The following is a 22,823-nucleotide window of genomic DNA, read 5'->3' as shown; positions in this document are numbered from 1 at the left end:
CGCAGTCATTGGCACATGTCAAGAATATATATTTATTCATAAACAGAGCACAGCAGTCTTCAGTTGAATCAATCTGTCTGGTCAGGAGGCAATAAATGTAGAAGACATGCTTACAGACACTGTCCAATGTGCAGAGCCATGATGGATCGGAAGACGCACGTGCTGTAAGATCATGCCATCAATCATACTATCTGCTCTCCACAGTGATATGATGAACAGCAATCTGCATTCAAGAAAGAAGTCCTGGATTTGATTTGCCACCGACATCCATGGTCATGTGGCCGCTTCAAAACTTGCAAAGTAAGTCCATGAAGGGGCAATAAGCACAAATGAATTTGACAGATCCTTCATACATGCATCCACAAGCCTTCTGAGAATCATCGAGTAACCGCAAAAAAACTCAAATCTGATGATTAGGCCTCAAAACCCACACTATTGCTCTTTACATTGAAATAATGAGGCAAAAATGTAAACCTAATGTGCATGGTTGGGCGTTTGTTTCCCTTTGTGTCACACCACAATGTCCTGCTAATTATGCCTTGAGAGCCTGCCCGAATCAAAACAATTTCCTAGCGCTCAAATTTTTGGTGGATCCTGCAAAATCATATTCAGACTAAACTTGACAACGTACCACTGAATACATTAGGAGTTCATATTTGCTAACTTAAATTCGTTTATGTTGTCAAAATCAACCCAATGCTTGGTGACAAGGTAGAGCATTTCTACTCTTGGTGCAAATGATCACTTATGACATCATCGCTGACCCATGACAGGACAAAAGTAATGGGACACCTGGCCAGTTCATTTTAAGTGCTGAATACAGTTGCTGGGGTTCCTCTGGGAAGACCTTCTACACCAAACACATACAAGTAAACCTTTATGAACTTTGCGATGTGGGAACAGAAACATTGAAAGTTTAGTATGAACAAAAAAACATGTGAGGTGTCTCATTGTATTTTCCATTCTTATCATTGCATTCATGACACAATTGATGATGTTTTCACGCTCGCTTAATCTGAGGAGTGAAAGACAGTTGTTACAAATTTAAGTACAATTTTTTTTTCATTTATCCAGTCAAAGACACTGCAGGCTAAGGCTAAAGCAACAATGAACAAATTTCTTTGGTGTGGTGATAAAAGTAGCATTACAACAAACAAGACTTATCTGAGGCTCTATTGTGAGTCCATTCAAAGTCTCTACAGCGTAATAATGAAAAAAAGAAACTTTTACCTAATAAAGAAAAGGCTGCTCTTCTACTCACCTGTGCACATTACAATGGCTGAGTAGTACTATTGCAAGTTGACAAGTCAAACACTTGACTAGCTGATGTCGGTCTATTACACAAGATGTTTGTACAGTACATTGTACTGTATTCATGAGCATTATTTGGCTGCTAGTTTGATCTAAAACTTTCATCAAAAGTCTTTGGATGATAAAAGCTAATGGCAAGAAGTGCACAAAAAGACTAATATTCATAGCAGCCAAAATCACTTCAACAGTAGTGCTACATTTATTATTATGACATCCCGAATCCCTTTTTAGTGCCCCAAATAAAATTAAATTATGAATTTGAATGAAATGTAATTTATAAGTTAAATTATTTCTTTTTTCAAATTAAATAAAAAAAAAACGCCTTATATTTATTAATTTTACATTTGTATGTATTTCACTGTGGCACATAAAAAAATCCTTCCTGCTATACCAAAAATCCCATTAAATAATTACCATAAACAAATTCCTCTTCACCTCACACTTTCTCTCACCCTCAATGTTTGCTTGAAATGAGAACACAGCATCACTTCGATTGGCTTCCGCAACATTGTCTTATACCTATCCTGACAATCTCCAGTATAAGAGCTACAACTAAAATATGGACAATAATGTTCTGTTTTGATTGACACAGTCAGAGAGGCATCCCTTTATTACTAAGTTTATGTTGTCTTGACCCCGCCCCCTACAACAGTGCCCAAAGAAAGGCATCAATTGTGATACGCAAAAGGCCTTTATAACCCCCTACTTAATTGTTAGGTCCTTGAAAGTCTCAATCCAAATTGATCATTCTAACTTCCCAAAAAAAAAAAAACGTAATTTCCAAATAGCATTTGAATTGGCTGGTCACTATACTATAATTTCATTCATGAATTACATTTCTAAATAATTCAAATGAACTTTGTGAAGTAAAATCAAAGTGATCAGTGCCATAGTAGCAGATGAAAAGAAAACATTGGACAATCCGTGGCTTGTGACATGGGGATAGCTTGGAAAAGGATAGCCATCTTCTTTATCTGGTTTTACTTGCTGATGAGGAGCCCTCCCATCCATCTGAGCTTACAGGCGAACCAGCGCCTCAACGGGCAAAAGTACTCAAAGTGAAACTGCTGGAATTCAGGTGTCGTGCGGATGTCTCTCAGGAAGGCGATGTCCAGGTCAGACTCTGTCAGCATGATGAGGAGCAACAGAAGAGCGAAGAGCAGTCCGATGGTCACCAGGAAAAGGCGCAGAACACTCAGGATGAACTTGTGCAGCTCCTCCACGTCACTAGGAGGGGACGGTCGGCTTTTAAGCACCCGCGGAGCTTTTCTCCCGGCTCTTTTGTCCGTCGCTCCTTGCGATGAGCCGTCGTCTTTCTCGTCGGCGCTGTAGGTGGTGCCGTTAAGGTGCATTTCCATCCCGCGTTCGGCCACGGGTGTAGGCAGGACGCTGTCCGAGGGGCTGTAGGTCTCGTCGGAGATGACCGCCGATGCGCTCGCCTCTCGGCCGTCCACCGTGTGGCCGTGGGAGGGCAGGAAGGAGTCACCGTGGGAGAGGGAACGCACCGGCGTGGAATGTGCGCTGTCACGGAGGGACTCCAGACCTGACAAGAAGGCAAAAGGGACGCAAAAGCTGAACCATAAAAAAAACGAAAAATATATTTGCCTGTGCTGCGGTGACACGATAGAGGAGATGCTGGATTAACTTTTAATGACCTTCTTAAGAAACCAATCAATGACTTCACGCACCAAAGACGCGGAATTCTATTCCAAGAATAAATGACACCTCACAACCCAACAGCTACAAATGAAGCTCGGAAAATATAACAACAAATAGGAAAATCTCCAAGAGGTCCAGAAAAAGGTTACCTGGACGACCATTTGTTGGTACAGCTAGTTGGACAGGACCCTTGGACCTCTGTCCTGGTGCAGGCCCTTCCGTGAGGGAGGGGAAGAGCGGAAGAGCCCCAAGAGCCTTGCCCATCAATCGGGGTCCCAGAGACAAGACGCGCACCTTCACATCGCGATAGCAGTGGTTGACCATACGCAAGTGAACGTTCACTTTGGTCTCGATGCGGATCAGACACTTGACCATGGTTGAAGGGGAGCGGTAAGACCTTGAGGATTCCCGCTAACTCCGTCTTGCCTCCAAAAATGTTCCGTGGCCGCAGCTAAGGATCTAAGCGACCATCCGCTCGCGTTCACACTACCAGCTTGAGAGCCACAATCAGACTGACAGACTGACGGAAAAGACAAGGCCTGGGAATGTGGTCCACTCCAATCCTAAATCCCCCCGCCCTTCTCATGTTAACCATGACACACTCAGCAGGAGCTATATTTAGATAGTGAGAATTCCAGCGCAGACAGAGCGACATGACAAAACACCCGATAGGGATCCGATTCAGTTCAAGGTCAGATCCTAGTCGGGACAGAACAGCAGTGCAGATGGTCCAAATTAATTAAAGAGGACATGCTATGGAGAAGACTTAACATGGAGAATTCTTCAGAGCTGCCTCCTGAAGTTTCTGATTTTTCCACAAAACATCACTCGATTTATCGATTCTTAAATTGTTAGAACAAGAAGCCCCAAAATGGAATGTGCAAAGAGCAAAATACACACATGGACAAAACTACTTTTAAAACCTTCTTGGAATAGTTCACCACCCTACTAGCACATTGATACATGTGTGAGTGTTTTTTTTTTTTTTTTTTTTTTACCCTCCATGATGGAGATGTGCACCGCTCTCCGTCGTGTCCTGGGCACGCTCGTCAAACGTGGGCCGTGCGTGATGGATGGACAACTCCTGCTTGGCACCATGCCCGCCCTGGAAAAACATAACACATTCCACAATCTAACCAAGCAAACACAGACCAATCACAAAATAGAAAACCAAAGACTCTGAATTCTCACCTGTGGATTTCAGGCGGGTCCCTTTTAATTTTGGCACTTTGTTCCATCACCTCCTTTGCAACTTTTCCACTGCAAAGACACATTGTCATATTGATATTATGTATATTATCGGCTACGCTACATATCAAGAAAAGTATCAACGCCACCTGTATCTAAATCGACTACCCTTGAAGAAGAGATTGCTACTGGACACTGTGCGCACTTGACTGGACTTCTCTAACCTGATCGAGAAAACAAACAGTATGACTCATTATGTCTTGAGAACGTTAAATAGTTTATTTAGGTCCTGGGATTTACTTGTAGAAGGCTTGATTCTCCACGCCACACTTCCATAGGTGCTTACAAGCCTCAGGTGTGGGCGCAAAGTAAGTCAGTATGATCTTCTGATCCTAAAACACACATGTATTCATTTTTAATGACATCAAATCTAAAGATGATCAACATTTGCATCTTGTACCTCGGTTTGATTTGCATAAATATGGAATGTCTTGGCTTCAAACTTCAGCTTGGTCACCTCATCCCTGACAACATAGGAAGCTCCAAGTTTGTATTCACTATGGTTCTCCATCCTCCGTCGTCCGGTAGTTGCACTCACCAGGTAAGGATATGAATCCTCCTGTTCCCTTGCAGAACAGTGAATCCAAAGGGAGTGAAGGCCAGGAATGCTGGATTCCCAGATACATCCTGACACCAAAAACATGACAGTGAACTGAAATTTCTGATCGATCTGCTGTTGGTTCATAATCACAAGAATCAGGATGAATTTGAGATGATGCACACCTTGCATGGATGCGGGTCCACGCCATAGGTCTCCAACATCTGAGCCTTTTGGAGGAAGTTGAGCTCTGACGTTTCAGGACTTTGACCTCTGGAAAAAACAACAAATATCCTCTGGCCAGTCAAATTTGTCAAGAGTGTACATGGACAGATTTGTATTTTTCCATTGGTTCATTATACATAAAATCAAATTATATTTATACAAATCCTAATTGTCCAACTTCCTGAAACATTCTCAGCTTCCTTGAGCACAAAGCTTTTTGAATTTCCCGGTTCAATCTGTGTCCATTTCACTATGTCTGTAATCTGATGCATGATCCATAAAGGTTGACGGGCAAAGGCTCTTACTTTGATGACAAGGTTAAAGTTAACATAAGCTGCTTTAACCTTCTCCGTATATCATGTCACATCTCCGAAAGCGTGGCAGGAGTGACGCACGAAGCACATTGACTTCCAAAATATTCACTTACATCAGCTCTGTCTTGTGGATGTCGGCAATCCGCCTTTCTAACTTCTCAGAGTGTTTGGGGAAGAACTGAAACTTGGAGCTGTAACCTTCCGGATGTTTTCCAGGGTCATAGTCACCAATTTCAGCTGGTTAATATAAACAAATGGTGCAAGCATTAATATATTATTTTTTAACAATTTTCACAATTAGTTTTCCTTCATTCGTTTGAGCAAACAGCTTGTAATGCTCATTAGTGCCCCCTAAAGGCCTAAAGTTGTTACATACCAATGCTTTGACAGTTTTTGTTTTCCACTAGTTAAGTCTTGTATCCACTTATATGACTCCTAGTTTGAATTAATTCAGCCATATGTGTTACCTTGTAAGATATAGGCAGCCAAAAGAGCGGCGTCCGAGGTCTTGCACAGCAGGCGGCCATGGTAGAGGTCCCTCTTCACCTGCAGGAAGACCAGATATCTGCAGCGTGGAAGAACACAGGTTGGAGCTGTTATTATTATTGCAGTGATTAACTTCTATTTGTGCATTTTATAAGCCTGACGTGGTTGTCCAATGGGAGACTGTTCATTAAAGCGTTTCTTTCCAAGCCGAAAGGTCATAAAAAGTGCACGTATTAAACCTTTTTGAGTTGACGGAGCGCTACTTTCCTTTAATTATTTTTGCAGGCTTTTATTGGTGTCACCGAAGTCAATTCAAGTGGGCGAGCTGCTCTCCCTTGTTGGCGCCGTCAAAGCAGAGCCAAGCTGTGAGTATTGTGTGAGATTTATTTGTGGGCAGGCGGGGGGAGCTCAGAGGCTCTGTGCATCATTTGTTAAATTGTCAGGTAGGCCTCAGAAAGGGCAGCGATAGAGCAGCGACAGCGGCTACTGTTATAGACACGACATAGACAAAAGTATTGGGACACGTCGAGTTCAAACAAATTATGTTAACTCCGTAGTTGTGTTTGGCTTTGCCGTATTTGGGTTCATTCCAACACCGCGCCAATATTGGAGTTAATCTAAATTGTATGTTTGGAACCAAGCCACTATCATTTATCTAAAAACTCTTGTGTGCTGGGATCATTTAATGAACTTAATTAGAAGTCTGAAAGCCAATGGCCTTTTATAATCATGCAGGGTACAGTTAGATAGAGCCAAATGTGCAGGAGACAATGAAGCAGCGCAGCGTGAGCCATATTCATACTTTAATAGAAAGTAAAAGAACATCTTAGAGGTAGCTACCTGCAGGAAGAAAACACATCGCAAGAATAAGTCGTTATTCACCCACGCCGTTTTCTGAAGCAACTTTAAGTGGATTTGAGAAAAGCTCCACTGCGAGATGGAACCAGCGAGGCGTGAAAATGTCGCATCGCTCTAGTTCAAATGTGCATTCGTGTGAGAAAAAAGCGAGCTGGCATGCAAAGAAGACGTGTCATCTCGTCATGTCCTACCTGGTGATTTCCTCCCGAAGGGCGGCAGGGTCAGGCGGGTAGAACTTGACACGCAAGCACATAGTGAAAGGAGGTTGAGCTATAAAACATCACAACATAGACACTTTTAAGACTTTTAGTACACACAATTTTTTCAATGTTATTTCTGAATGAATGAAAGGAACACATCATTTACCAAATACTCACATTTCATTTGTTTGGCAATGGACTTTGAAAACTCCAACCAGTGCTGCAAGGTAGAAAGGAAATCTTATTTTCTTATATTTTATATAAGTATATTTTATTTTTTTTAATTTATGATACCCTCTGCTTGTCGGGGTCCACATATCTGATGCCGAAGTAGTCTTTCTCCAGCAGGTTGAGGTGGTGGCAAATGAGGTCAAACAGGTACTGCCCCTTTGCATCCCGCTACGAGAGAGTGGCACACATATTTATTTATGCACTTATATTAAAAGAACATTATGTATGGCTTTGTTGACCAACAGTTGGGATTCTGAAATCCATGGAAAATTAAATTAACCAAGTAAATCTTTTATATCTATATCTGAAAAGGTGTAACCACCATTCTGTATTTTGCCAAATTATGATGTACAAAATCGCTAATTTACATAAATTTGTGTAGTGTACTTGCTTTCTATACTTAAGGCTCGACTGCCAGAAGTCAATATTTAATATAATCAATCAAAGAATAGACAGCAACATAACAACATTTATAAAACATAATGCCAGGCAATACATTTTAGTTTGATTGCGTCCAGCATGTTTTTGTGTTATTTTTATGGGAGAAAAGGGCCACCAGACACTGTTTAAATATTTCACCATCCTCCAGGGAGGATTATGAGGACGATCAAATATTCATATTGAAGCAGCAGCCATCTGCGACGCCTCGGCTGCACCAAAAAGTAGAAACAGAGCCAAGGTGCGAAATAAATGAGAAAAAAGCGCCAGGAAAAGGATACTTCATTCTTTGGCTCATTTTTGTGTAGAGAAGTTGAAAATGCAAAACAAGGTTCCGATAATTAATAAATGTGCTGCAAATGCCCTAAAGTCATGATTTAATTTTAATTTTAGGACAGAGTGCTGAATAACATGCCAAATCTTGTTAAGGGAGAAGCTACCAGCTATTTTGCTGTTTGAAAAAAAATGTCTGATGTTAAGGCTAAAACAAAGTAATATACAGTCAGCCTTTGTCACAATATTTACCATAAATCAAAATCCTGATTTATGATTTGATGACATCACAAACACACACATAGCCTAGTGATTCTGATTCAGATTCCGAATTGTACGACAAAGTGTCACTGGACATTTTCTTCTCACTTCTCTGTGGTCTTGTCAAGCAAAGCTTTGCTGCAAAACTACAAGGAAGAAGGAAGGCCACCCCGTCAGCGTATCTCTTTGTCATTGTCACAGCATCCTTATTCACTACGACAGACCTGCTGACTCGGCTAGCGGCGGAAATAGATGTGCACATGTACGTATATAAACACACACACGCGCGCACACACACACACGGAGTTGTAGTATTTCCACAGCAATTCCACCGCATTAATCTCCTTCCCCATCTGCTGTTTACATTTGACACCAACAAACTCCTTCTCAGCTTCTCATCACTGCTCCAGAGCTTTTCCTCCTGAGCGCTAGCTAGAATTACTGTGTGTGTGTGTGTGTGCATGTGTGTGTGTGTGTGTGTGAATCATTACACCCTTGTTCTTCATGGCTGTAAATAAAACAAAAGTGATTAGCCTATTAGGGAAATCATCCACAACGACCTACGCAAAACTTGTCTCTAAAGTAATTAAATCGAAATCAAAACTCAAAGTTTAAACATAGTTTTGTGAATATTGTGAGACTTCAGCTCTTCCACTTGTGGCAGAGTGTTGAATAATACTAGGAATGTACACTTTTAGCACTTTTTTTAGACTTACTTACTGGGGATGATCTGATACAGATATCTGGACTAATAAAGGTGTCCCGATACTACACACCGATACCACAAGATATATCATTTGAAGATAGGAGCGATGTCAGTTGTGTGGAAATAGGCAAGGTGGATGATGAATTCTATTCAGGCTTCCGTTAGAAAGCCGCGACACGGGCTGCCGCATGCGTGCCGGATCCAATTTTACAGAAAAATCTTCCTAATATAATCATTTTACCAATTGGTGGTTACACGACTTTAAACAAGGGGCAGCACTTGAAACCTACCAAAGGAAAAAAGATGAATCAGCATTGAGCAGTTCTATCCGCCGGAGTCTTGTGAGTTAGAAGCAGAACAATTGGGAAAAAAAAAAAAGTGTAAGGCCATTTGGTACTGGTACTGCTTTTTTATTACAGCCATAAATAAAAGTCATAAACCAAAGGATAAAAATAAACTAGAATCGGACCAAATGTTTTTGTTTTGTTGTTGTCAGGCCTCACCTCGTGTTCGATTAAATATTGAGACCTTGGGAAACACCACATCAATAAAAGATGGCATCTTTTTTTTTTAAGCTGCAAGATGAACATTTCAGAAAAAAAGTCAAAGATCCTTTCCTTAAGAGCGTCGGCTTCTCGTACTTTAGGCTTCGTGGCATCCTTTAATAGATTTCTATTCTGGAGTTCTTTTCAATCTCCTTTTTGTATGTTGTTGGAGCTCTGCAGTTCCCTTGTGCCATTCTGTCCTTGAATCTCTTTTTACTTGGCTGACAATAAAATGCCATCCCTGCAATTGCTTCCTGCCAACATTTTTTTTTCTTTTATACAGCCACAGTTTGTTCAACCAACTGTCTTTTTGTTTAGGAAGCATACAAAGCCAAGTCACATTTCTCAATGCCAGTCCGACTACCGACAAAATATCTGCGTCGAAATGACACGACACACCAAACACAACCTTGTATGTCATGAATACATTTTCATAGAAGGGCCTTGACTTCAGCACCCATTAGAGCAGCCTCGAGCAAGCATTTGTACCAGCGCGGCATTGAGCTGTGACACCACAAACATGGCTTTGCGCAGTGAAAAGTGCCAACGGTCGATACTGTCACCCTGACTGAGCACCTCAGCGGGTCAAACGCGTTACTGATCACAGCCCGTGATGGCGCTTGGCGCCTCGCATTTGCTGCGTTCGCATCCCTCCCGCCGACGAGTATTTTCCGAAGGGCAGCGTGAAGTTTCGGATCCGAAACGCTTCGCTCAGCTTTAAAACGCTTTTATTTCATCAGCCATTGACAAATGCTATGCACACTCCTGGCAATGAAATCTCACACTTTGCTTCCTCCTCGTAAAAGAGATATATTATTATGCGGGAGCCTGACAATGTGGCTGGCTGCATTAATGTTTTTTTGAATGGAGGGCAGGTTTTTTCCAAATACTATATATTTTACATTTTCAGTAGGATTGGATATTGACGTGTGTTGAATTTCATTAAAAAAACTATATACATGTATATATATATTTTTTAAATATATATTTTTAATGAAATTCAACATATCAATATGTTGAATTTCATAAAAAAATATAATAATATAATGTATAATATAATATAAATATAAAAAAATATATCTAGATATAGTATATAATATAATATAAATATAAAAAAATATATCTAGATATAGTATATATATATATATTTTTTTTTTTAATGAAACTCAACATACATGTTACATATTCATTATACAAACCTACTGAAAATATATTTGTCGAACAAAATAATATTGTGTCAATTACATTTAAAAAAAACACAAATATAATTATGTAATTGATAATAATAATTATAGAATTAAATGATTTTTTTAGCAATGTTACAAGGAACAGTTTCCAACATGGGACCTATAATGAGGAGTTTTTTCTTTGCCAAATCCTCCGCCCTCCCTCCAGTTTTGTCACGCTACTTCCCCCGACTTGAGGACTATCCATCTCTAGTGACAATGAGTGCAAAGCAACTCTTCTTACTGGATGAAAGTCTCATTTCATCACATCAATACAACCCAGCCTGCAGGAACACGGCTTGAGCCTGCACTCACTCATTGTCCGACTTGTCAAAATAGAGAAATTCATAACATCTTAGATGCTCTGTCAAGCTTTATTCAACCTATCAAACCAGGGGAACAAATTCTTAGTCATCTATTTGCCACCTCGAGGCTATCCAGTATTATGTGCAACATAGAGGCAGTAATTATTTATGCTGAACATTCTGAGGTTATAATCCAATTTAGCACAAATGAGTTCTTAATCTCTTTACGTTCCACACAAATAAGGCACTTTTTTAAAAAATATTGCATATTATATGATATTTGATTTCTGAATGATGCCATTTTTCCTAATCAAGTGTGAGGCCAAAAACATGAAATGCAATTTTTTATCTTCATAGTGGACCTGTCTTGTAGCGTCGAAAAGCGAGCAGCAAGCAGCCAATTAGTTGCAGAGCTTCATCGAGCCAACCAGTGCACAAAGGTATTGTGTCATGATGGAGGTATGAGTACTAATTGATTATTCTGCCCAACCCTCGTATTGTCTGTCCAACCATTGAAGACGCATAGCGACTGCTTGAGTTTAAGAAGAACTTTTGAGACGTGAATATTTTTGTGTCGGCCTGTGTGTTTTTTGAAGTGTGACCTAGAAAACGCGTTCTGATAAATTTGCGTAGCAGTGCAGCGAGCTAACAAAGGGAGTCTGTTTATGCATTTGTGCACAGTCAGATGAGATTCTAAAGCCGATGACTAATTAATGAGCTGACTCGTTTATATACATGACTTGGGAGAGCATCGCAACGTTGCATGAGACAGCATCAGCAAAAAACTTCTTTTCAGACATGCTTGTTCCTTTAGGGAGATCATTGGGAAGCCCTAATTGGACTAAAATGACATTATTATTTTCCATTTTCTGTCCATGTTGGAGGGTTAGCGTCGTTTTTGTAGTCGAGCACAGCGGGAGAATTTTCCTCCTGAATACCAAATAATCATCCTGATGGTAAAATAGCTCCTGAGTGGGCACTCTTGTGGAATGACTCAAGTTTAAGGTGAGCTATCTCACGACAAGTATGGATTCGTAAATTCCGTGAGGCCTTCACAGGACTATATAAAAGCTCACAAACAAAATGGATAGCTATTAGCTTAATGAAGTTAAAATGCCAGCCAAGCGTATTTTACTGTGTTGTCTTTCCAACGATCCACAAACACGTCTTCCATTTCTCGGCATCCTCACATCATCCGGCACGCACGTTAAAGCTCGTCGTCGGCTCAGTGAAGACACTCAGGAAGCAGAGTGAGGTTCAGCCAAGCAGCAAGGTCACCGTGACCTCTAGTGAGCAAGTAAATGATGCATCTTGGAGAAGGGAGGGGTGAGCGACTTCTATTTTAGTAACTGTTAAAACACCATGCGTGTTTTAGATACAAGATAGGCGGGTTGCTTTTGGCGGACCATCCTTCACAGGTGCCCCCTCCTGCTCTCAAAATGACTATTAACCCCAATTTAAAACATGCCAAACGCTTTAAGGCCCATCATCCCAGAGGCGACCGCTAAACTGGGCCAAGAGAAACCGACAAGGGACGTTGACTTCATCAATTGAAAGTTCAGAGTGAGGTTATTAGCATGCACGGAAGCGAACGTGCGCGTGGCTGCCGCAGAGCTCGGCCAAACAGCAGCCTGACGACAGCAGCTGTGGAGTAGTGATGCAATAATCTTGTTACCATGGAGACCCGAGGTTCCCAAAAAAAAAAAATCCAAGGACGGTGGAAAGTCACTCTGCTTGTCTGGCTAGGCAGGGACACTGCTGAAGCCATTCCGCATCAATATGCTTGACAAGCTGTATTTTCACGGCCGAATGTTTTTTTCATAGAATAAATTCCATGCACGGTATAAAACTAGATTGTCCATGCTAGTCAGAAACTTGGAATTAGCATTCAATGCCATTCATACATAATGGATTTACTCATGTTGTTTGTAGGTCTCTGCTCATTTATGCTGGCAAGCCAGACTAATGCTTTAGCCATTGCTCTGGTGGGGATTGATGCGCATTTCTGAGGCGGGGCAAAGAAGGAAACAATCGGTGAAAAATATACGTCTTGAAATAAATGCTTTCAGTGCCGTCGGCTGCTGGGGTTTTAATGACCCTATTAGTTTCTATTTTTTTTTAAATTGAGTTGACGCCAACAAATGTCAAAGGGTATGTTAAACTATTGCTAGATAAATTCGAAGTTTTATGGTGGCCAGAACATATTATTTAAATTTGTATTATTTTCCAATTTTATGCATTCTTTATATAAAGGACTGTCTCAGAAAATTAGAATATTGTGTTTTTATTTTCTGTAATGCAATTAAAAAAAACAAAAATGTCATACATTCTGGATTCATTACAAATCAGCTGAAATATTGCAAGCCTTTTATTAATTTAATTCTTGTTTTTTTAATTGCATTACAGGAAATAAAGAACTTTATCGCCAATAGTCTAATTTTCTGAGACAGTCCTGTGTTTATTTAAAAAAATAAATAATAATCCAGGTAACTGCTATAATTTATTTTCCAGCCAGTTCGCCGAATCCCACTTCCCTCCGTGTACAGATAAGCACGCCTGAAAGACCAAATTGAAATCCATCTAAATGAAATCTCCAAATCTCCTGGCTTCTGTGCCTTCTGTGCAGTGTGCTGATTAAGATACGGAGAATCTCCAGCAGCTTTTTAATGTTGATTTCCTGCGATTCGAGTATATCGGTCATTAACATGCGGTCCACCTCTGAGATGTGTAAGAGGAACAAAGAGTCCCCGCTGGACAGCTCCTCTTCCTCCTTTTAATTTACCGACACTTCACATGGAGAAAAGTGCACAGCATATACTAAATGAGATCTACAAATGAGACAATGACGACCACAGTTGGCTGCTATTGGAAAGACGACGGGCGGCTTATCGAGGAAGAGTGCTTAATATTCCATGCACATAGAGTTGCTCCACTATAGCAAGTGTTTAAAAATAGACCACGGTGCACTGAGCTAATGGGACTGGTGTTCTGGGGGGCTCAGATAGGGCTGAAAAGTGAGATGAATGCTTTACATGGCCAAACCAGAAAATAATTTTCTCCAAAAACAAACCGACTCTGAACGATGCCGTGATAGGCTGTCTGCTTGTAGGCGTGGCTCCATTTTTGACTAATATCAATTGGTCATCATTTTCGGTAAGGCAGATTTTTACAGCTCTCGTATTGGCTCTTATTAGATTGTAGATGTGTTTTGTAATTGAGTTTCATCCCAAGGCCTCATCACATGAATGACATGTCAATGAGAAACGTTAAATTACAATTACCGTATTTTCCAGACTATAAAGCGCACCGGATTATAAGGCGCACCTTCAATGAATGGCCCATATTAAAACTTTGTCCACATATAAGGCGCACCGGATTATAAGGCGCACTTTCAATGAATGGCCCATTTTAAAACTTTGTCCATATATAAGATATACACATTTGGCCCGCGGGCTGAACTTTGGACACGCCTGCTGTAGTGGCTCAATATTGGTCTATATATAAGGCGCACCTGATTATAAGGCGCACTGTTGGCTTTTGAGAAAATTGGAGGTTTTTAGGTGCGTCTTATAGTGCAGAAAATACGGTACACAATCAGAAAATATAATCACTATCTTATTATATTCTTACACACACACTATTTCCAGTTCAGTGGCAAAACACTTGTATATTTCTTGGACAATACTTTTTCCAAACAAAGTCCTGAATCCACTTTGTGCATGGCAACACGAATGGCACAACAGGAGGGCTACACACCGGTGACTTGACCCACCTCTGTGAAAACAGCCCCTTCTTGGTAATTAAATATCAGCAGCACACCCCTGCAGGGTTCATGAATAACACATGAGCGCTGTGTCTGAGCTGTAAGTTCAACACGGCCAGCTTCCAAGTGGCAGACAACTCGCCAGCCACTCCTCTGATGCCTTTGGTGCACACTAAAAAAACTGTTCTGCTCTTCAAGCCTTATTATGCCTTCTGAGAAGGAGCTCAGGCTCCGCCTCCTCATGAGTCCTCATGAGACCGACACGCTTGGATTGGGAATAGTTGATGGTCCATCATTTGAACGCACGCGGAAAAAAATGGAAAGTGAGCAATGTGAAAATGTGCACTATTGTTACTTCATAAAAAGACATCGAAATTATATATTTAAATGCCGCGTGAAGAATTAAACTGTTTTTTGTGACAATTATAATTTTTTGCTTCAATTCTCCGGACAAAAAAAATTAAAAACTTTGGGACAAATCTTTCTCGACTTTATAACTCCATTTATTCGAATGCGCTGGCTCCCCCTGAGATGTTTTTTGGACAACAGTGCTTGCCTGACTAGATAGTTTGAAAGCAAGTTTATGCTAAATTTAGCCATTATCATTAATTTAGTGCTGAGGTAAAGGCAACACAGACAAAAGGAGCAGACGCTTGTATATGCGCACACACACACACACACACACACACACACACACACACACACACACACACACACACACACACTGTGCCATTTCACTACTGAATGCTCCTCCATCTGTGAAGGTTAAATCTCTCATCATTCCACAAAGATGACAATCTTGCGTAGACCGTATGTGTACTAATTGAACTAATTGGGCCACACTTAGCACATTTTATTCTAGGCCACATCTCCCACTTGTGCATCAGACAACACATTTAACCAGAATGACAAAAATATGTTAATACTGCTTCAAAACATTGATTGACAGGATGACTTATGAAATGTGAATAAAAGCTGCAGCTTCTGTAAACAAGCGCAACAACTTGCTAACATTATGAATCCCTCTGTGTAAAATTCTGCCCTTTCCTATGATTTCCCATGATGGGAATAATTGGATACGCACAGAGAAATTAAATATTTCCCCCTGTTGTGCCGTCTTGGGAAAAATGTTGAATCGGCAAATTTTAATTTCCAAACTTAGGATCTTGATTAGATGAAGCGGTCTCTAAGTACTAGTTTAATTCCAAATGGTTCTTTTCAAGTATTGGACAATTGTATCCCGGAAGAAGCTATAAGGAATGCTGGAAATAGAATGGAAAGATATATAGGGATAGAAATAAACGGGTGAAGATCTGAGATTTGAACCGTAACTGTGGAAGACATTATTTTTATTATTTCCCTTTTTTACATCAAATTGAAATTTCATATCCTTCACACTTGTTGATAAATGGAGAGTTGAGGTGGAGAAGAACTTGAGGTGACTTCAAATCAGCCTTTCAACAATCCCCAGAGTAAAAGCACTTGAAGTTGTCAGTGCTTGAAAGGCTTTGCTTTGCCTTTGCTGTCACGTTACGACGTTTGAAATAAACGTGTAGCACCGCTAGCCGCCGTCTTTGTGTGCTGTCATCATCTCTAATTCAGCAGAGAAACGGAATCCCTAAATATGTGAGGAAGCTCCAAAACACATCATGTGACTTTCAATCATGAACTCTAATAACTTCCCCTCACTTCTCTGCATCTTCACCACTTAGGAACACACGTCTCGTCTTCATTCACGTCAATACGCTATTGATTTTCTCTGATGCGTCAAGCGCAAGGAGGAACGAGGAACGCTTTAAGATAAGGCCCCGAATAAGTGAGTATGTTTGCGTCGGATTGAGTGTGCGCCATTATTTCTTGTTAATGCAACGCAGAAGCTTCTTTGGAAACGCATTAAAAGTGCATTCACAGCCTATTAAATACCACAGCACAGCAAATGATCGAATCTACAGAAAGGGTCACTAACCTTTTTGAAACTGAGTGATACTTTTGGATAAATATGAAGGGCTAGCAGTTGTACACACAATTTGCAAATTTGTTGAAATATAATTAATGCCAGATGACGTCGGACATGGTTTTTATTGTTTCTTTTTGGAAATGAGGCTGAGAAAACTCTTGGCCAACTGATAGCATTGAAAGTATTAACATTACCTAGCAAGAAAGGTAACAAACATCAATATGCAACATTTTTTTGCCTATGAATCTCTTCACTTGTTTACATTGTCAAGTATTTACTTTTATATTCCTAGGAAATCACACTGTCCCAACACTGATCACGGGTACTATGTTTAAAACACTCCAGACTGGTCGCCATCCAATCCAAGCACGCAATCACACTCATATGGGCAATTTAGAGTCTTGGGCGGAGTCTGTTTGGGGCAAAGTGGAAGGAACTAGATTAGCCTCCCCAGACGAAACCCATTCCATAGAAGCAGGACAAACAAACTTGATAAATAGCCAAGATTTGAACCCCAAACATTACAAGTGTGAGGCAGACATACTCACAACTCATTCAAAATGTTGGCAATCAATTACAATCAAATTGCAACACAAAACCCATCTTTGTGTTCCTTTCCAAATTGATTTATGTAGCCAGCACACCTCATGAAAAAGCAGATTACCTAATCCTGCATGATAATCCTGTTTATTCTAAAAGAAAAGGCTGCATGTCTCATTCCCTCTGAGCTGCAATAACATGTTCTAATTGTTGCATGCGGTTGTCAGCTTTGGCAGTGTCCAACATTGCTGCAGAATGCTGATGGGATGTCCACACCGGTGATGTCATTAACCACCCACCCCCGATTATCCTCAGATTGACTGTCTGATACCCCCCTCCCAAAATCCAAGTCTATAAAATGCTAACCTTGTTCAAATAAGGACGTGTTGCTGCACTGCACTGACCTGGATGGTGCAGGTGTACTCGGAGTCGTCCAGCAGCCGCACGGTGCAGTTGCACTCCCGGTCCAGACTCCGGATGCTGCTACTCATCAGTCTGCTCAGCATCTTCCCAGCGGTCTGAAAACCGGACCGGGGAGGACGACGCGAGGCGCATGCATGCGAGTTAACGACGCACCGTGCTCCAGCACCTGGTCGGCGGAGGCGGCCGTGATGTGCGCCGATGGAGCATCTCCGACTGGCTGAGTGAGGAGTAGCATGAACGAGATTGGAGGTGCTGGCTGCTCAGTGGTCCACGCTAAAGTGTCACCCCCCCCTCCCTCCTTTTTTTTTTTTTAACACCACACCTTCCCCTCCTCACCGTGCTACGATTGAATGCATGCCTTTGCAGCCGCCAATCAACAGCTGATAAAATAGCAGTCGTGACGGAATGGCACATGCGTGTCAGTAATAACAATAACACTGCAATGTGTGCTTCAGGAGTTAGTCGCCACCCAAACATCTAAATGCACAATTAAGTCAATTAAGCATTCAAACAAATAAATTAAAATTTGAGCATGTGTTGATAGTGATATTACTTCATTCAGACCAAATATGAGTACAAGTATACATGCAATATGCCATTACGACTGGTACGTGATGGAAATTTCTTTCATTTTGAACAAATGTTGTTTAAAATGCAAAAGCATAAACTTTTTGTGAACATGGCATTTAGATGTGTCATTCAAATGAAACCATTCGCCACTACAAGAGGTGGCAAATTCCAGGTCCAGAAAGTAAAATGCCTGCCACACTTTGGCATTACGTGCTCAAGTGGCAGATCTGGTCGCTACTGACATTTTCACATCTAACAACACAATTTGTCAAAGTCTTGCCTCTCATTTCACACAGAAAGCAGTCCATGCGTGTAAGTTCAGGTGCTTGGTGTCGCAGTTTGAACACTAGGGGTCAGTATGTACAAGAAGTAAACGCAGCGGGTTCTTAAACACACACCATATACACATTAATTTAATTTTCAGGGTGAAATTCGGATTATTAAAGTAATGCAGCACTGACGCAGGCTGGGCTGCAAGCTGGGGCCTGTCGAGAGACTTGGAAAGATGGCACCACTGCTTTTACTGGATTCTAGCGACATCTAGTGGCCACTGTATACATCGCAAATACTGCGCGTGTGGCCACCACTGACGCCCCGCCTACATCGTCCTCTGATTGGCTAGCACATTTCCTGTTTCATAAGTCAACAACGTGCCTGTTACCAAACAAATCGAGTACCAACAAGCATCGGTCGAGAGGAATAAAAGACGACTTTAAGGTATTGACGTTGCTTTTTTTTTTTTTTTTTGTCACGGTCAGTTTGTGTTCACGTTGACAAATTAATAGTGGCAGCAACTCGTTAAATCGATGCATTTTAAAATGTTTATGTCTGCATTGAGTCTTCATATCAACCACGAAGCATTGCAAGGTTTTAAATATTTTTTAAATACCTATGCAAGTTTAAATACTTTTGTTGGTGAAAGTGTAAATCAGAGAAAATATAAATAAAATTAACTTGATATTTTTCTTCAGATTAACTGATCTACTAGGAACATCAAATTTATTTATTTATTTATTTATTTATTTATGTATGTATTTATTTTTATCTTACAATAATATTTGATGTAAATGTTACAGAAGAAAATAACCAATTTGAAATAGCTTGTTTACAGCCCTTGAAACTACGTTCACTCATAATAATGAATGTAACCATTTTGTTCCATAATAGACATGCCAGATTTTTACTATTCAACAATTGTTTTGGATCTCTTTAGATAGTGCCGATGTAACGAACCTTGTGGTCACTACAGTTCTAACAGTGACATATCTTCATTGCATTTTGTGACTATTTGACAGATCTCACTTCATTCTGTCTTGTGAGCACAGACATGGGGCACACATGCATCCACTGGTTCCGTAAAGGTCTGCGGCTGCACGACAACCCGGCTCTGATGGCCGCTCTGAAGGATTGCAAGGAGCTCTACCCGGTGTTCATCCTTGATCCAAATCTCCTTGACAAGAAAAGGGTGGGCATCAACCGCTGGAGGTTCCTGCTGGGGGCGCTCAAAGACTTAGACTTCAGCCTCAGGCAACTCAACTCCAGGTAGACACAATCAGCATTACCACTATGCTCATCATAGTTCATCATAGTAACTAATATGTTTTCGGTCTTTGCTTTAGGCTATTTGTTGTCAGAGGCAAGCCAGAGGAGATGTTCCCCGAACTGTTCAACAAATGGCAAATAACAAAGTTGTCGTACGAGTATGACACAGAGCCTTACAGATTGTCCCGTGACCAGAAGGTGGCCACACTAGCCAAAGAACATGGCGTGGAAGTCCTTTATCGAGTGTCCCACACACTTTATGACATAAACAGGTACTTTTGCTTCTCCTCCTTTTATTCAATGCAGAAACATGTTGGTCCATCTCAATACTCATTTTAGGAGTTCAATTAAAAAGTGCAACTTATTTAATACACTTACCACTTGCAGAGTGAAATATTTTTCACTTCTTTTTACATTTTGATTAACTTTGATGAACTCTTATTAAGTCATGATAGTTTTACTGCAGCATTTACATATCTAAATATGTTTCAGTCTTGAAAATACCTGAAAACACAACAACAGATACTGATTGTGTTTTCCCAGAATCATTGAGGAAAATAATGGCAAAGCTCCCCTCGTATACAAGCGCATGCAGGCAATAGTGAAGACCCTCGGCCCGCCGAAGAAGCCAATCCCTGCTCCCACTGCAGAGGACATGAAAGGTATGGAACCGTTTTTAATTTTCATGCAATAAACGCAGCACAATAAGTAATGAGGGTATATCATCAAAGGTGTGAAGACCCCTCATTCTGAAGATGACACAAACAAATATGCGATCCCGTCGCTGGATGAGCTCGGTCATGATATAGCGGAACTCGGAGAGGAACCTTTCCCAGGAGGAGAACAAGAAGCTTTGAGGCGACTGGAGGAAAATATGCAAAATACTGTAATTCTCATCTTCATTTTGCAAGTTTATATATCATCACTTTGTAACAAAAAAAGTCAAATGTTTCTTAATGTTGTTCATATCCAGTAATGTGCAAGTGTGTGTGCCTGCAGGGATGGGTGTGCGGCTTTGAGAAACCTCAGACGTCTCCCAACTCTTTGAGCCCGAGCACCACGGTCCTCAGCCCTTACGTCACATTAGGCTGCCTGTCTGCACGCACGTTCTGGTGGAGGTTGACCGAAGTCTACCAGGGGGTGAGAATCAATATGCTAGTGGTGAACTTGAATTGTCAACCTTAATTCAAGTTTAGGTTTGGCTAACCTTTGATTTTCAACTTGTCTTGCAGAAAAAGCATTCCGATCCACCAGTGTCCCTGCACGGACAGTTACTGTGGCGAGAGTTCTTCTACACGGCCAGTGTCGGCGTCCCCAACTTTAACAAGATGGAGGGCAATCCCGCTTGCATTCAAATCGACTGGGACACAAACAATGACTACCTGACCGCTTGGAGGGAGGTACGATCATCACGTCTCACTACCACAACGTCACATTCTTGCATGTCGTCACGAGGGCCTTTATGTTGTCAAGGCTCGGACTGGTTACCCCTTCATTGACGCCATCATGACCCAACTTAAACGAGAAGGATGGATCCATCACCTGGCCAGACATGCTGTGGCCTGCTTTCTCACAAGAGGAGATCTGTGGATCAGCTGGGAGGAAGGGCAGAAGGTAAACCTATCAAACCACATTTAAACCTCTCCTAGAAACTCATATCTATATTTACTGAAGGTGTTTGAGGAGCTGCTGTTAGACGGCGACTGGGCTCTCAATGCGGGCAACTGGCAGTGGCTCTCAGCCAGCACATTCTTCCACCAGTACTTCAGGGTCTACTCTCCTGTGGCCTTTGGCAGGAAGACTGACAAAGATGGAGACTACATCAAGTATGAATATCTTTTTTTTTTATTGTTTATAATTATTTATAAATAAATAAATTATTTTTTATTATAATATTTTAATTATAATAATTGTATTAATATTATCGATTTGGTTTTATTAAAAAATTTACAATATATATATTTTTTTAATGTAGCCAGAGTATCTCCAAGAGAACCCATGTTAGCTCAAAACCAAACAAAGTGTCAATTTTTCGCTCATATCTTTAATCTTTGCAGGAAATACCTTCCCATCTTGAAGAAATTCCCCACTGAGTACATCTACGAGCCTTGGAAAGCTCCAAGTAGTGTACAGAAGGCAGCAGGGTGCATTGTGGGTAAGGATTATCCGCTTCCCATTGTGGACCATAAAGTCATCAGCAAGAAGAACTTAAATAGGATGAAGTCGGCGTACGCCAAGAGGTCCGTTGACACTGAAGAATCGCCCAGCAAGAAAGAAGGTGCTCATTTTAACATGCTCACAGAACATATGCAATATTTTGTTTTGGTCATATAACATATTTCCCTCTGTTGCTTTGTCTTGCAGGTGTCAAGCGAAAGGCGCCCTCTGTTGTGGAAATGTTGAACAAAAAAGCAAAGAAATAAGTCAAGCTAACAGATTTTCTCCTTTAGTTAGCTATTCTTTTAATGGGTTACATTGGTTTAGTTGTTTACATTGGTTATACTGTTAAGTACTTGTTTTATTGGTATTTTGATATGCATGTCTCTTAATACCTTTGTATATGTTTGGAGTTACTGGTGTACTGTGGAAAAGTCATGTTTACTTTTATTCTCGCCATACTGGAATGTTTGGGCCGACGTTTGTATTAAAAGACATGACATGCTTTTTCCAATTAAGTATCTTTTATGGTCATTTGACATTTTTTTTTTCCAAATCTAAAAGATCCTCAAAAATAGAGGACATTGTAATTCTAGTAGGCTAACTAAAATCTCAATTGATGGTGAGTTAGTGTTGATTGTTTGCAAAGGGCTTATTCACCTACTGGCTTTAAAATTAGTTACAAGCCTCTAACAAGTTGTACTAGTGTCAGAAGGGGAGATGCAATGGTGAAGAAAAACCTTATTGCTTTATTTAACTCAAGTGACGCAATCATTAAGAGTGTGCTGGCATCCCTTGTGTGTGTGCATGTGTGTGTGTGTGTGTGTGTGTGTGTGTGTGTGTGTGTGTGAGTGCGTCAGCTGTCCCGGCAAGTCAAGCGTTCTCCCGTTGCCGCTTCCTCGGACCTGACACCGGTGTGAATATCCAGAAGGTGATGTCATAGCCTTGACAAATGCACAAAGCTGAGCTCAGTTTCCATAGAGACGCATCAAACAAGAAAACAGTGTTGCATGCATGTGAGTGCCCCCCCCCTCCTCTTTCCTCTTC

The 22,823-nt window shown here is 40.9% G+C and overlaps 2 protein-coding genes across 4 annotated transcripts; one reads left to right on the top strand and one right to left on the bottom strand.

The window, feature by feature from the left end:
• Window positions 1-12: 12 nt before the first annotated feature.
• LOC125967199 (FERM domain-containing protein 5) lies at window positions 13-17,795 on the bottom strand. Of its 2 annotated transcripts, none has more exons than XM_049718006.2 (14): window positions 17,489-17,795; window positions 7,134-7,238; window positions 7,017-7,059; window positions 6,831-6,909; window positions 5,763-5,860; window positions 5,409-5,532; window positions 4,942-5,029; window positions 4,757-4,845; window positions 4,619-4,682; window positions 4,459-4,550; window positions 4,308-4,382; window positions 4,162-4,230; window positions 3,969-4,075; window positions 13-2,854 (listed from the first exon to the last, which is right to left on the bottom strand). In XM_049718006.2, the coding sequence occupies exons 1-14, from the start codon at window positions 17,588-17,590 to the stop codon at window positions 2,292-2,294; spliced, it is 1,698 nt and encodes a 565-aa protein (XP_049573963.1). In that variant the 5' UTR covers window positions 17,591-17,795; the 3' UTR covers window positions 13-2,291. The 2 variants fall into 2 exon arrangements, with proteins under 2 accessions (XP_049573963.1, XP_049573964.1); XM_049718007.2 differs by having other exon boundaries at window positions 17,451-17,522.
• An 868-nt stretch (window positions 17,796-18,663) lies between these two features.
• On the top strand, window positions 18,664-22,290 carry cry5 (cryptochrome circadian regulator 5). Of its 2 annotated transcripts, none has more exons than XM_049718009.1 (11): window positions 18,664-18,794; window positions 19,403-19,619; window positions 19,697-19,891; window positions 20,163-20,281; window positions 20,351-20,505; window positions 20,619-20,759; window positions 20,852-21,019; window positions 21,093-21,233; window positions 21,294-21,445; window positions 21,677-21,897; window positions 21,984-22,290. In XM_049718009.1, the coding sequence occupies exons 2-11, from the start codon at window positions 19,405-19,407 to the stop codon at window positions 22,040-22,042; spliced, it is 1,566 nt and encodes a 521-aa protein (XP_049573966.1). In that variant the 5' UTR covers window positions 18,664-18,794; window positions 19,403-19,404; the 3' UTR covers window positions 22,043-22,290. The 2 variants fall into 2 exon arrangements, with proteins under 2 accessions (XP_049573966.1, XP_049573967.1); XM_049718010.1 differs by having other exon boundaries at window positions 18,669-18,794; window positions 19,373-19,619.
• Window positions 22,291-22,823: the final 533 nt, after the last annotated feature.

This window comes from Syngnathus scovelli, chromosome 4 (genome assembly GCF_024217435.2).
Source record: "Syngnathus scovelli strain Florida chromosome 4, RoL_Ssco_1.2, whole genome shotgun sequence".
Lineage (NCBI taxonomy): Eukaryota > Metazoa > Chordata > Actinopteri > Syngnathiformes > Syngnathidae > Syngnathus > Syngnathus scovelli.
The sequence above is the reverse complement of the archived record's forward strand: the minus strand, read 5'-3'. Positions and strand labels throughout refer to the sequence as shown.

Excerpts from the sequence above, each read along its gene's own strand:
- LOC125967199 (XM_049718006.2), bottom strand. The coding sequence starts at position 17,590 with ATGCTGAGCAGACTGATGAGTAGCAGCATCCGGAGTCTGGACCGGGAG. Across the intron at positions 6,910-7,016 it reads CATTGCCAAACAAATGAAAT|CTCAACCTCCTTTCACTATG; the intron begins GTGAGTATTTGG and ends GATGTTTTATAG. Across the intron at positions 4,383-4,458 it reads GAGAATCAAGCCTTCTACAA|GTTAGAGAAGTCCAGTCAAG; the intron begins GTAAATCCCAGG and ends TTTCTCGATCAG.
- cry5 (XM_049718009.1), top strand. The coding sequence starts at position 19,405 with ATGGGGCACACATGCATCCACTGGTTCCGTAAAGGTCTGCGGCTGCAC. Across the intron at positions 19,620-19,696 it reads CTCAGGCAACTCAACTCCAG|GCTATTTGTTGTCAGAGGCA; the intron begins GTAGACACAATC and ends TCTTTGCTTTAG. Across the intron at positions 21,234-21,293 it reads GCTGGGAGGAAGGGCAGAAG|GTGTTTGAGGAGCTGCTGTT; the intron begins GTAAACCTATCA and ends TATTTACTGAAG.